Here is a 15,563-nt window from a genome sequence, read left to right on the forward strand (position 1 = left end):
TGGGGTCTCACCTGCTGAATTGCTCATGGAAAGAGCACTCTAGATAAGGCTCTCATTAGTTCACCCTGATCTACATGAACAGGCAATTTCAACAAAGTGCATACCATGATAGCGCAAATGTGTCACGCGAGATTGAAGTCAATGATCCTGTATTTGTATTAAATTATGGACAAGGTCCCAAGTGGCTTCCTGGCACTGTCGTGGCCAAAGAAGGGAGCAGGGTGTTTCGGGTCAAACTTTCAAATGGACTCATTCACCGGAAACACTTGGACCAAATCAAACTCAGATTCACGGACTACCCTGAGCAACCCACCTTGGACCCTACCTTTTTTGATCCCCCAACATACACACCAGTGGCAACCGACACCATGGTTGACCATGAAGCAGAACCCATCATCCACAGCAGCCCTGCAGGGCCCAACTAATGCTTCAACAACACCAGTTTTCACACCGAGACGATCAACCAGGGCAAGAAGGGCCCCAGATCGACTCACATTGTAAATAGTTACACTATTGACTTTTGCGGAGAGTGTTGTTACATATGCAAACTTGCATTTACCCGGTACAACCACCAGAAGGCTCATCCCCTGGGGTCCGAAGGAATCCCATAATCCCTTGGGAGCACAGGTATTTAAGGAGGCCTCACAGGTTGGAGAGTCACTCTGGAGACCTGCAATAAAAGACTAAGGTCACACTTCACTTTGAGCTCACAGTGTTCAGTCTGACTCTTTCGCCATACACAACACATATAATTACTTTTAGGACCAAGGTGGCGTGTTAAACAACACAATATAATATTTGAGGACTGGAGACAATTCGTAAAGGGTTAACTAAATAAATCAGTCCGACAAGTGACTTTGCAGTTCATAGAAAGAAATACAGGATCGCGTTAATTAGCAAAAAGAGAATACAATCTTTGGAGGAATAAGCGCTAACTTAGAAAATGTTATATATCCTTGAACACCACAATGAAATGCCCAACACAGAAAGAAAGTTTTTTTTTATGTACTATCAATTCCTTTGAAGAATAGATACTTATTTTGTAATTTAGCCTGTCAAACAGGCTGATTGCCTGAACTAAACTATTGATACTTACAATCTGAACCCACAAAATTGTGACGATTACCACATGTGGGTGTTGATGAGAAATGTAAATTATCTGAGTTCGATTCAGTCCTCAATAGATGTTAGACACAATCAATTCACACCTGTTTCAAAGCACCTTTAACTCTGATCAAAGGCCAGTTACCAGCAGCCAAGATGACACCGGCTGCCATTTTAAACTAGGCACAGTTTTCATTTTGTTCAAAGCTACAGGCAAAACCTAAAATATCCTTTTTTGTCATTATCACATCTTCTATAATGTCCAGATGTCACTACATCCCACAACGCTGTAATTATGATGGAACTCATTAGATATGATATTCATCTGATGGGTGAACTGAATATCAGAATGCTCTGGTGACTTTTATTTAAGTCTTATTTGGCGATGTTTAGCCATCAGTAGAAAGTACCTAGAAGCACCAGGTCACCTACTTGAACATTTTATGTTGAAATCTATTTCCTCCAGGACTTTTCTTAATATGTTTGTGTGTTTCACTGTTACGCTTTTGTATTCAAGAGCACTTTGTGTGTGTGCATGTGTGTGGACTGGGTTATACCTGGGTTATATCTACAACAGCGAAAGACTAAAGGGCGATCTTCAACACCCTTTTAGTGATTTAAATTCAATTTAACTGCCATCAAGCTAGTATGGCATTTACCCAATCAAATTGTAACATTAAAGTCAAGTAAAAGCAACCCTGAACTTATTACTCATTCTTAAATGCAATTTTTCCCTTGAACTGAACAACCTTAAGTATAAAACTGTAACTTGCTGAATACAGCTTGAAGTTGTTTCGCTATAATCAGAGAAGTAATAAAACCATATTAAGGAAGAGCAATGCCGCTGATATCTATGTTCTGGTTTTGGACTCCCATTAAATATTGATCTCTTGCTCAGCACCACTCTCATAAATAAGCTCCCACTCCCAACTGAAGCATGAAGCGGGACTGCTGCTCCTGGTCCTGCAAGGAAACCTTGGGCCTCCCCTGCCCTGGCCTTTCCTGCCAACTTCCTCCAGCCACAATCGGCCCGGACTCCCACTGCTGCTGGACTTACCTTGTCAGGAAACGTTCCCTTTGGTTCCCCGCCGCTGTCAGGCTCCTGCTCCAATTCATGCTTCCGCCTGCCAGCCACGACAATACCCCCTCTGATTTCGGGCAAGAGACAGAGCTGAACAATTTAACTGAGGCCCGGGAGTTATAATGGCTTGGGCCTCATGCCGAGAAGACTGTGGGGATTTCTCTCCTGTTCTGAATGCCCCAGCATTCTAGCTACACACCTGTTGTAGCTTCTGCTTTGTGTCCTATAAACTTTAGAAACTGCATTAAACTGAGAAAGAAAGTAAGCGGGAAATAGGGACTTGGGTCAGACAGAGAGAGAAAGAGAGAAAGCAGACGAGACAAGAGAGGGAGAGAGAAGAAATAGACTGAGGTAGAGAGAAACTTTCTTCAAGCTAATATCAATTTTCACCCCAAAAAACTGGTTGAATTTTGACGTCAATTAATTACCTCATTGGCTAACATTTATGAGTCAGAGAAAGAGATAATGGGGTCAGAGATATATAGGTTGAGATCAGAGGCAAAGGGAGATATTTTATGCTGATAGATCAACTTTCAAAAAAACAGTAGTTGAATTCTGAAGGCAACTAATCACCTCACACATAAATAGACAGATAAATAGACAGAGAATCAGGCAGTTTTTTTCCTCAATCTTATTTCATTTTTTTTAAGTTTAATTTTGAAAGCAAATAAAAGCCTTTTTGAGAGAATCGATAGGATGAGACTAGGATAGAGAGGGGAGCAGGGAAACAAGTTGAGGGTAGGGGACCTCTGGCTACCCGCCTTTAGGGAAGTTAGTGGGATCAGGCATGTGGATGAAAAGTTATGGATGAGGTGAATGACAGCGGAGCAAGGGAAAAGGGGAGGAGTTAAGTGTTGAACAAGTAATTTCAAGGGGAAGAGGTAGGGTAGTAATAGGAATAAGGGAGTGGTAAGACAGGGTATTGTGAAGGGGTAGGGGTCACATGTGTAGCAAGATGGTGGAGAGAAGTATGAATGATTGGGAGAGAGGATGGAAAAATATACACTGAGGGCCACATTTCCCCCCCCCCAACTCCCATTCCAAATGCAGCCGTTGTTGGCCCATTTCCCCATCACGCACCATGATACCCAACCTCCCTCAATCGAAAGGAAAGAAGGAAAAGACAGAAGCAGAAGAGAAGAGAGTAAAAAAAAGAAGAATTAAGGCAAAAGAATAATAAGAAAAGGGAAAGTGTGAGATAGAAACAGAAGAGAGAAACAAAGACAGCAGAGGCAGGTAAAAGGGACCGTGTTCTCTGAATTACTGTCTGCAGCATCACACAAGATTGACGAAGATAAAGATTCCTATGGCATTAAACAGGACCAATTTCCAAATTGCCATGATCCATTCATAATTAAACTTTTATTGTGAGGTTTGTATTGTGTTTTTTGCACTGGTTTATGTTAGCTTTAGCAATATCTAAACTCAAATTGCTTCTTAGGAATTTTAGAAGTGCAATTGATTAACTAACCATCAATATGTTGCTCTCCATATTGCTGCGAAACTCTTCTAAATGGGGAGTTTACTGAGAATGTCATGCTCGGTATTGCAGTTTAGGAATTTTGTACTAACTCTGTATTAACACAGCTACTTAAAATAAGTGGCTAAAGAAATTGGGACCAAACATCTGTTGGGTGGAGCAAGTACTTTCCGATGTCAGTGCTGGGATATGGCCAAGAATTGCAGGATCAGGGGAGATCCTTCTATATACAGATGCTTGCTGGATCCTCCCAGAAAGATCATTGTCTGGCCCCCTCAGCTCCCATAATATGCGCCCCCCCCCCCCCCCACCCCCACATAAAGGATTGTTTACCATACATTTCTTGGGTCCCCAGGCTGGATCCCAGGTTATCGCCACTTCCTCCGGGGAAATGGGCGCAATGCCGGCTTACACTGGGCATACTGGCTGGCAAGGATACCCCAGGGTCCTGTAAGGCTTGGGGACACAAGAACTTCGGTGTTGGAGGTCCCTAACTCCATTCCGTCCTACACTGCTGGTCTTGCAAGGGAGGTACCTTAAGATATCCCGTAGAATCCCCGATGTAAGACTAGGACCCGGTGTAACTGGTTCCTGTCCTAATTTGGGAGCGTGCCAGACGGACTGTGGATTTTCTGCATCGTTATTTTTTAGACAGTAATTAATTATGCAGATGATTTAATGAATGAAAGTCTTCAAAATTCTTTTCAAAAATGATCATTCTTGGCAGGAAGAGGATTTTGAATGGACCGATGGGACAACGTATGACTATAATTATTGGGATGGCAACCAACCTGATGATGGGACCCAGTTAACACAGGAAGAGGAGGACTGTGTGCAGATATGGTTCCGGCAAAACAGTGGTAGGAAGTTTTACAATATATAAAGCATCTTGGATATGCATTTATATAATATAATATAAAATAAAAAACGTTTTTGCTGGAAGATTAATTATGGAACTTTTAGGAGGTGCCTTTCACTCTGGAAAAAAAATATAGTGACATTGCCAGGTAATCTACCCTGGTCTCCAAATATAAGAGAAGTAATTCAATCATTACAAATGAAGGGAATCAGGGTACATTAATTATTCCCTTCATACATTTTTTTTGTGGGATTCTATTACCTGCATATAGCTTTAATGTTAATTCAGTCACACTCATCATTCTTGCGTATAGATGATACAGTGTACTACAGTGTTCTTTTACCATTCTGTAAACAATCTATGAAATGAATGTTCCTACATGTAATTTTTGGATACTGCTCTGTTTTAAGATGTTTTCCACAATAGATGGAAAATCAAAGTTAGTGCATCCATGATTTTCCAACAAGTTGCCACTGCGTGTGAGGCTCCACAGCTGACGTGGGGTCTTGGGACATTGTGCCTGTAAAGTCAGCCTCATTAATGGAAATAGCAACTGCAGAAGTTGGATAGCCATTCAGTATCCTCTCTGTCGCAAATGGGCAACACATTATGAGATATGATTTCCTCATTTAGAAACGAGTATTAAAGTGCACCCATTTGTAGCTGTAAGCTTCACCTATCTATCCAAGTGATGCATCCAGGTACATCTGGAGTTTCCCCAGTTGGATTCATGCCTCAAATGATCTTTGACAAAATACTGTAAAGCAAGGTCAGTGGATTTCAATTGTAAGATATCAATATAGTGCAGTAACTGGTGAAAGGGAAAGAAGAAGAAGCCAATGAGGAGTGCATTGCAGTAATCAAGTCTAGAGGTAACAAAAGCATAGATGAGGGTTTCAGCGCAGATTAGCTGAGGCAGGTGCAGAGACGGGCGATATTATGGAGGCCGAAATAGGCGGTCTTAGTTATGGTGTGGATATGTGGTCGGAATTCATTTCAGGGTCAAATATGATACCATGGTTGCGAACAGTCTGGTTCAGCCTCAGGCAGATGCTAGGGAGAGGGATGGAGTCGGTGGCTAGGGAATGCAGTTTGTGGTGGGGACCGATGACAATGGCTTCGGTCTTCCCAATATTTAGTTGGAGGAAATTTCTGCTCATTCAGTACTGGATGTTGGACATGCAGTCTGACAATTTAGAGACAGTAGGGGGGTCGCGAGAAGTGGCAGAGAGGTAGAGCTGGGTGTCGTCAGCGCACATGTGGAAACTAACGCTGTGTTTTCGGATGATGTTGCCAAGGGGCAGCATGTAGATGAGAAATAGGAGGGAGCCAAGGCTAGATCCTTCGAGGATACCAGAGGTAACGATGCGGGAGCAGGAAGAGAAGCTGTTGCAGGTGATTCTCTAATTTGATAGATAGGAATGGCACATAAGATGGACATTCAGATCTTAGAAATAGTGCAGAGGGAAGCAATGCTGTTAGAGGGTTGAACTAGGAGTGATGACTAGATAAGTTGGAGCTTTTCAGTCTCGGAAAAAGACATCTCTTAGATGACTCTATAGAGGTAATGGCAATACTTAATGGGATGAGGAAAGTAAAAGCAAAATAATACTTTCAGATACATCAGGGCAACAAGACAAAACGACACAGGACCATGTTTATTAAGGGTTACTGAACCAAGGTGGGTAGATGGAGTGAAGATACAGATTAGTCATGATCTAATTGAATTGTGGAGCAGGCTCGAGGGGATGAATGGCCGACTCCTGTTCCTATGTTATGTCCTCCTCCTGTGCCTATGTTCCTATACACTGTTCCTATGTTTCTATGGTTGTGAAGAGTGACATTAGGACAGATATTACTGAATATTTATTTGAATTGGTGAATGATTTGCCAGGAAAGGTGGCTGAGACTAGGACATTGAATTGACTTAAGAAACAGCTGGAGGCAGAAACCAGACTTGGTATTCTGGACAGCTAAAATCCTTCACAGGTCAAAGCATTATTGGGATCATGTGTTCTTGTGGATGTAAGTACATTTGAAAAAATGGCTGGTGTTTTCTGCTTCTTCACTCTCTAACCTACAATTTTATACCCATTAAAATAAATAAATGAATGGAAAATCACAGTCTGGCAAGTGCAGAAGTACAAAACCCTGCCAACAGCTTAAGGTGCTCCAGAGTTATACATTGACAACGATAGTTATGTACTCACACAGATATAATGGAGCAAAGGTGCCCCATTGAAGATAGAACTTTAAAAAAACTGGCTCCCACCGCAATTGTATTGTACAATGACAGTATCTAAAAACGAATGCAAAATTACATGAGTCTTTCTGAATTCATCCTCCCCTAATTGTCAACTTATGACACTTTTCCAGTAAAACGTAATATTTAATGTGATTGCTTCGACTGGGATAAAGGGGTCCCAATGCATTTAAGACCCTGACCTTTGAACAAAGGGAGTTATCTTTCAACAATACAGAGATAGCAAAAAGCTCTTCTCTAAGGAGTCATGAGAGAGGAACTGATCGACTGGTACATACAACATTTGTACTCTTGATGCGGGACCGAAATTCAGGCACGCCAGAAAGCTGGCGCTCCAACGGTTTTTTACCTGTTTTTTCCGCCGGGAGCGATGAGGCAGCCTTTGGATCGATTTTCGGCAATTTAAATTTTTTTGATGTCAGATCAGAAGTCAGTCATAATGGGGATAGAAGCACGGCGGTAAGTCCTGCTGAGGGGCAGAAGTTGGGGCGGGATCAAGTCTCCGCCGCGGTCACTTAGCAGCGCAGTGGTGGTGACATCACTGCACATGTGCGTCACCACGCTCTCCTCCGTTAAAGGGGAGAGAATCGGAGATTTTTTAGCTTTGGCCACTGGGCCACCAGGGAGCGTTTTGGCCGGGCCAGCAGCCTGGCACCCAAGAGGGGCTGCCAGGCTGCGTGTTGGTGACCCAGCCGAACCCGGGGCAATAATTTGCCGATCGATTGGGAAGTTGGCCGGCAAAAATAAAAGCATGGCGGCCATGTCAGTGCGCCCTCCCCTTGAAGGGCCGCCGCGCTGCCGGGCCACACACAGACAGGAAAAGGTGCACCGACCGAGAAAACTGTTAGGGGCACCGTGCGACAGATCGGCAATTTTTTGACGTGAATTTGGGTCGGAGTGTTCTGGAGCTGCGGGAGAGCGGCGGTGCGCGTTTTGATGACGCGTTTGCGGCGGTTGGCAGCAGCGGGGCGGAAGTGGGGACAGGCCGAAAAATCCCCGAGCTAAATTTGGGTCGGGGCGGCCCATCGACTGCAACGCGGCGGCCACTCGATTCCGCCGCATGGCCGCTGCAAAATAGGGGTAACGGGCAGTCTCTGTGCTATCATATTGAATACAACAGTTTTACAGCACATTACAGTCAAAGCCTAGAGTGAGTTGAAGAAGTGTTTTCATGTACTTATAAACATTTCTCTGCCCACTTCACAGATAATCGTGCAGGAACCAGATCATTATCACTCACACTTTCATTAAGCGTCAGAACATAATACACCATTTGGAGATTTGCAGAAGGAAACGCTGACAGGATGATTTTAACCCTCCTTATTTGCAAGAGTGGAACATAGAAACATAGAAACATAGAAAATAGGTGCAGGAGTAGGCCATTTGGCCCTTCGAGCCTGCACCACCATTCAATAAGATCATGCCTGATCATTCACCTCAGTACCCCTTTCCTGCTTTCTCTCCATACCCCTTGATCCCTTTAGCCGTAAGGGCCATATCTAACTCCCCCTTGAATATATCCAATGCACTGGCATCAACAACTCTGCGGTAGGGAATTCCACAGGTTAACAACTCTCTGAGTGAAGAAGTTTCTCCTCATCTCAGTCCTAAATGGCTTACCCCTTATCCTTAGACTGTGTCCTCTGGTTCTGGACTTCCCCAACATCGGGAACATTTTTCCTGCAGCTAACCTGTCCAGTCCCGTCAGAATGTTATATGTTTCTATGAGATCCCCTCTCATCCTTCTAAACTCCAGTGAATACAGGCCCAGTCGGTCCAGTCTCTCATCATATGTCAGTTCTGCCTTCCCAGGAATCAGTCTGGTGAACCTTCGCTGCACTCCCTCAATAGCAAGAATGTCCTTCCTCAGATTAGGAGACCAAAACTGAAGGAGACCAAAACTGAACACAATATTCCAGGTGAGGCCTCATTAAGGCCCTGTACAACTGCAATAAGACCTCCCTGCTCCTATACTCAAATCCCCTAGTTATGAAGGCCAACATACCATTTGCCTTCTTTACCGCCTGCTGTACCTACATGCCAACTTTCAATGACTGATGTACCATGACACCCAGGTCTCGTTGCGCCTCCCCTTTTCCTAATCTGCCGCCATTCAGATAATATTCTGCCTTCATGTTTTTGCCACCAAAGTGGATAACCTCACATTTATCCACATTATAATGCATCTGCCATGCGTTTGCCCACTCACCTAACCTGTTCAAGTCACCCTGCAGCCTCTTAGTGTTCTCCTCACAGCTCACACCGCCACCCAGTTTAGTGTCATCTGCAAACTTGGAGATATTACACTCAATTCCTTCATCTAAATCATTAATGTATAGTGTAAATAACTGGGGTCCCAGCACTGAGCCCTGTGGCACCCCACTAGTCACTGCCTGCCATTCTGAAAAGGACCCGTTTATTCCGACTCTCTGCTTCCTGTCTGCCAACCAGTTCTCTATCCACGTCAGTACCCAATAACATGTGCTTTAATTTTGCGCATCAATCTCTTGTGTGGGACCTTGTCAACAGCCTTTTGAAAGTCCAAATACACCACATCCACTGGTTCTCCCTTGTCCACTCTGCCAGTTACATCCTCAAAAAATTCTAGAAGATTTGTCAAGCATGATTTCCCTTTCATAAATCCATGCTGACTTGGACCGATCCTGTCACTGCTTTCCAAATGCACTGCTGTATCATCTTTAATAATTGATTCCAACATTTTCCCCACTACAGATGTCAGGCCAACCGGTCTATAATTACCCATTTTCTCTCTCCCTCCTTTTTTAAAAAGTGGTGTTACATTAGCTACCCTCCAGTCCATAGGAAGCGATCCAGAGTCGTAGACTGTTGGAAAATGCTAACCAATGCATCCACTATTTCTAGGACTACTTCCTTAAGTACTCTGGGATGCAGACTATCAAGCCCTGGGGATTTATCCGCCTTCAATCCCATCAATTTCCCTAACACAATTTCCTGCCTAATAAGAATTTCCTTCAGTTCCTCCTTCTCGCTAGACCCTCGGTCCCCTAGTATTTCTGGAAAGTTACTTGTGTCTTCCTTCGTGAAGACAGAACCAAAGTATTTGTTTAAATGGTCTGCCATTTCTTTGTTCCTCATTATAAATTCACCTGAATCTGACTGCAAGGGATCTACGTTTGTCTTCACTAATCTTTTTCTCCTCATATAGCTATAGAAGCTTTTGCAGTCAGTTTTTATGTTCCCTGCAAGCTTCCTCTCATACTCTATTTTCCCCCTCCTAATTAAACCCTTTGTCCTCCTCTGCTGTATTCTAAATTTCTCCCAGTCCTCAGGTTTCCTGCTTTTTCTGGCCAATTTATATGCCTCTTCCTTGGATTTAACGCTATCCTTAATTTCCGTTGTTAGCCACGGTTGAGCCACCTTCTCCGTTTTATTTTTACTCCAGACAGGGTTTACAATTGTTGAAGTTCATCCATGTGATCTTTAAATGTTTGCCATTGCCTATCCACCGTCAACCCTTTAAGTATCACTCGCCAGTCTATTCTAGCTAATTCACGTCTCATAGCATCAAAGTTACCTTTCCTTAAGTTCAGGACTCTAGTCTCTGAATTAACTGTGTCACTCTCCATCTTAATAAAGAATTCTACCATATTATGGTCACTCTTCCCCAAGGGGCCTCGCACAACAAGATTGCTAATTAGTCCTTTCTCATTACACATCACCCAGTCTAGGATGGCCAGCCCTCTAGTTGATTCCTCGACATATTGGTCCAGAAAAACATCCCGAATACACTCCACGAAATCCTCCTCCACCGCATTGCTACCAGTTTGGTTAGCCCAATCAATTAAACAGAATTAAAAGTGGTCCTGAGCTGTTAGACAGTGCCGTGGTCAGGAAGTGCAAGGGAAACGGGGACTGAAGAGGGGCAGAAAATGCAAAAGATGGAGGGCCTCCCATACTGGTTGTTCCTGCTCAGAGTTCCTGTGTTGGGATGTTTAGTCCTTCTGCATTCCAAAAAAGGCCTATTGAATACGTGAACCATATGGAGCGATCTCTTGACTCCATCGCTTTCATACTTGTCTACTGTACAACATGCTATTGATGGGGATTAGTACCAATTGCGATGGCAATCATAACTCAGAGCATAGAGTCCATTGAAGAAGGGTTACCGGCATCTGTCACAGGGAGCGTGCAATCTTAATAAAGCCTTCTCTGCTATCCTCTAGCAATGAGGAGATGCCCTCCAGGGGCAGCATATGCCTACAGGCCCAGCAACACCTGAGTGTCAGAGGTATTAGTGTCAGTTCTGTGTCAGTACCAAGTCTTGTACAAGCGGTTTCTTGGGGCAGTTCTGAAAGCAGGTGCACCCCAGCAGCTGAAGCCATAGGACATTCCTGGCACTGCTGAAGGGATACTGGAATAGCGCCCTCCAGAATCACATGAAATATAGTAGACACCAACTTCTGGTGCTTCATCTAGATCATGTCCACAGACACCGTAGGCCTGAAGTTGTGAGACTTCACTCCTGGCATGGAGTCTCGCTCAGTGGGAGTGCAGATCGGAGAATCTACTGTGCAGGTCAGTGTGTCCGATATGTAACATACCTGAATGTCCAAAGCAGTGGCCAGCAAATTGGGAGCATCACGAATCAGACATGCTCCATGATCTCCATTCCAGATTCTCTTATCTGTGCAGTGCCACAATGTTGGGGTGTATATCTGTATAGGAGCACGAGTCACAGTTACTGGCAAGCAGACTAGGAAAACTCATTGAATAGGGGTTTAGTGCAGTTAAGGATCAGAAGCACTCAGACACTACGTACACAGTGCAATTAAGCATTACCAGGTAGAGAAAAGATCAATACGCATCACTTTCATTTGGAGATTCTTGGAGTCATTTCACTGAATGGAAAATTGAGTTTATCGCCACTGCTTTTAAAGGGAAAGTATGCAGCTCATAGGATGAAGAACAAGAAAAAAACGTTCTGATGTAAATGGTTAAGCAAAACAATTATTTCAGCCATTTGCAGGTTAGCAAGAAAAGAAGCAGATTATGAAATAAAAACAGAACATGCTGGAAATCTCAATGGGTCAGACAGCATCTGTGGAGAGAAAAACAGAGTTAACGCTGCAGGTCGAAGACCCTTCATCAGAACTGGCAAAGGCTCGAAAAGTAACAGATTCTTCAAGAAGTGCTGGGCCCTGAAAGGAGGAGGGGAGGAAAGAACAAAAGGGAAGGTAACCTGATAGGGTAGAAGGCAGGAGAGATTTGAGAGACAAAAGGGATGATGGGCTGAATTGAGATGGTAATGCCACAAGTTAGGAAACAAAAGATGAGTCTAGATAGGATGTGAATGGTGGAATTATTACCAACTGCCATGGGAAACAGAGAAAGAAAAAAATAATGTTTTTTTAAGTTGGGTGGGGGGGGGGGGCGGGGGACATTGTAAAAAAAAAAGATAGGAGGAAAGGGAACAAAATAGGGGCAGAGGTTACGCTCTGAAATTGTTGAACTCGATGTTGAGTCCAGAAGGCTGTAAAGTGCCTAATCGAAAGATGAGGTGCTGTTCCTCAAGCTTGTGTTGACCGAGGATGGAGAGGTCAGAGTGGGAGTGGAGTGGGGAATTAAAGTGACAGGCGACCGGAAGCTGCAGTTCCCCATAACCTGCAGTTCCTGACCCCCTTCAGTTCCTTCCTCCTGCTGCTCCTGTTCTTCCCGCTGTCCATGTACACCTCCGTTGTGAGGCCGCTCTTGGTGGCTATGTTTTGAGAGGACTTGTGCCATTTCGAACAAGCAATTCACAGTAACAGGTGGTTCTGTTCAACCTTGCGCAATAGTGCATTGCCAGATATTGCGATGTGGATCTTGACTTTGTGCCATAGTATAAAACGGGTGATAGCGAGTCGACAGACCCTTTTACATCGCTCCCGATTTTTATTTCCATTGACCATTTTACACTATTGTACAAAGTCAGGAATCTACCCGTATGTGTGCAAAGATCACCCTTTGGTTCGAAGGGACTGAGGGCTCGCTTATAGAAATGGTCCTTGACGCTGAGCATGAGAGAAATATCGAGACAATCATAAAACGTATTTTCATTCTAAGAGCAGCCAGAGGAGTTTCATACAACTATGCTCACAGATTCCTCACGAACACCACAGAGCGAGGATATATATCTCCTGGACTTGATATTCAGCTGCAGCTCAATTATCACCCAAAGTCAAAATTTCTCCTACTGTTTCCCATTTCAAATTGATTCATCCAAGAGGAGAGCTCCAACTATTTCTCTTCGATTGACTTCAACAACATTACACACATCACCAAGCTGTTAACAAGTCTTTGACAAGTTTTTTCTCTCTGCTTTGATTATTTGCTCTCAGCATTTTACACACAGGAGGAAACTACATCCTACCAAAAATAAAGCATTTCCCAGTAAATGTGTACAAGTTGTCAGTATCCACACCAGTTTACTTCATTTTGGTGATATTTTACACCAGGAGGAGATGCAGCTTTGCCAAATGAATCTTCAATTACACAGAATTACTTAAAATGTACAGCATAGAAACAGGCCATTCGGCCCAATCAGCTGGTGTTCATACTCCACACGATCTCCTTCCATTCTATCCACCTCATCTCAGCCTTTCAGCAAATTGTTCTGTTCCTTTTTCTCTCATGTACTCACCTAGTTTCCTTTTGAAAGCATCCAAGCTATTTGCCTCAACCACTTCCTGTGGTAGCGAGTTCCACAGTCCAACCACATCCTGTGGTAGTGAGTTCCATAGTCTAACCACATCCTGTGGTAGCGAGTTCCACAGTCTAACCACTCTCTGAGTAAAGAAATTTCTCCTTATTTCCGTATTGGATTTATTAGTGACTATCTTGTATTAATGGCCCCTAGTTTTGGATTCTTCCACAAGTGGAAGCATTCTCCCCACATCTACCCCATCCACCCATTCATAATTTTAAAGACCTCTAATAGGTCACATTCATGTCTTCTCGTTTCTAAAGAAAAAAGTCTCAACCTGTACAATCTCGCTCGATAACTGTAATCTCTCACTTCTGGTACCATCTTTGTAAATCTTCTTTGCACTTTCTCCGATGCCACTAAGTTTTTATAGTATGGAGACCAGAACATAGATACACAGAAACATAGAAATTAGGTGCAAGAGCAGGCCATTCGGCCCTTCGAGCCTGTTTCTATGAGATCCCCTCTCATTCTTCTAAACTCCAGTGGATACAAGCCCAGTTGATCCAGTCTCTCCTCATATGTCAGTCCTGCCATCCTGGGAATCAGTCTGGTGAACCTTCACTGTACTCCCTCAATAGCAAGAACATGCTTCCTCAGATTAGGAGACCAAAACTGAACACAATATTCCAGGTGTGGCCTCATCAAGACTCTGTACAACGGCAGTAAGACCACCCTGCTCCTATACTCAAATCCTCTCGGTATGAAGACCAACATGCCATTTGCCTTCATCACCGCCTGCTGTCTCTGCATGCCAAACTTCAATGACTGATGTACCATCTCACCCAGGTCTCGTTGCACCTCCCCTTTTCCTAATCTGTCACCATTCAGATAATATTCTGTCTTCCTGATTAGTGTCATCTTCAAACTTGGAGATTTTAATTTCAATTCCTTCATCTAAATCATTGATGTATATTGTAAATAGCTGGGGTCCCAGCACTAAACCCTGCGGCACCCCACTGGTTACTGCCTGCCATTCTGAAAAGGACCTGTTTATTCCGACTCTCTGCTTCCTGTCTGCTAACCAGTTCTCTATCCACGTCAATAAATTACCCCCAATACCATGTGCTTTAATTTTGCACACCAATCTCTTGTGTGGGACCTTGTCAAAATCCACTATTTCTAGGGCCACTTCCTTAAGTACTCTGAGATGCAGACTATCAGGCCCTGGGGATTTATTGGCCTTCAATCCCATCAATTTCCCTAATACAATTTCCTGACTAATAAGGATTTCCTTCAGTTCCTCCTTTTTGCTAGACCCTCGAACCCCTAGTATTTTCGGAAGGTTATTTGTGTCTTCCTTAGTGAAGGCAGATCCAAAGTATTTGTTCAATTTGTCTGCCATTTCTTTGTTCCCCATTATAAATTCACCTGATTCTGACTGCAAAGGACCTACGTTGGTCTTCACTAATCTTTTTCTCTTCACATATCTATATAAGCTTTTGCAGTCAGTTTTTATATTCCTGCAAGCTTCCTCTCACACTCTATTTCCCCCTCCTAATTAAACCCTTTGTCCTCCTCTGCTGAATTCTAAATTTCTCCCAGTCCTCAGGTTTGCTGCTTTTTCTGGCCAATTTATATGCATTTTCCTTGGATTTAACACTATCCCTAATTTCCCTTGTTAGCCACGTTTGAGCTACGTTTCCCATTTTATTTTTTACTCCAGACAGGGATGTACAATTGTTGAAGTTCATCCATGTAATCTATAAATGTTTGCCATTGCCTAGCCACTGTCAACCCTTTAAGTATCATTTGCCTGTCCATCCAAGCCAATTCACGTCTCATACCATCGAAGTTACCTTTCCTCAAGTTCAGGACCCTAGTCTCTGAATTAACACTGTCACTCTCCATCTTAATGAAGAATTCTACCATATTATAGTCATTCTTCCCCAAGGGGCCTCGCACAACAAGATTGCTAATTAGCCCTTTCTCATTACACAACACCCAGTCTAGGATGACCAGCTCTCTACCAACCTCCATTCAGTGATCCAACCTCCACAGCTCTCTGTGCACAATACTCGATAATTGTGGCCTGACCAGGGTCCTTTACAA

The 15,563-nt window shown here is 43.5% G+C and overlaps 1 protein-coding gene across 1 annotated transcript in view; it reads left to right on the forward strand.

Annotated features, from left to right (window-relative positions):
* The window catches only part of clec19a (C-type lectin domain containing 19A), a 93,891-nt gene that overhangs the window by 57,515 nt on the left and 20,813 nt on the right, over positions 1-15,563 (forward strand). The window contains exon 4 of the mRNA XM_070901752.1: positions 4,393-4,525. Within this exon, the coding sequence (XP_070757853.1) occupies positions 4,393-4,525 (133 nt within the window). The remainder of the gene's footprint in view (positions 1-4,392; positions 4,526-15,563) is intronic.

This window comes from Pristiophorus japonicus, chromosome 15 (assembly GCF_044704955.1).
Source record: "Pristiophorus japonicus isolate sPriJap1 chromosome 15, sPriJap1.hap1, whole genome shotgun sequence".
Lineage (NCBI taxonomy): Eukaryota > Metazoa > Chordata > Chondrichthyes > Pristiophoridae > Pristiophorus > Pristiophorus japonicus.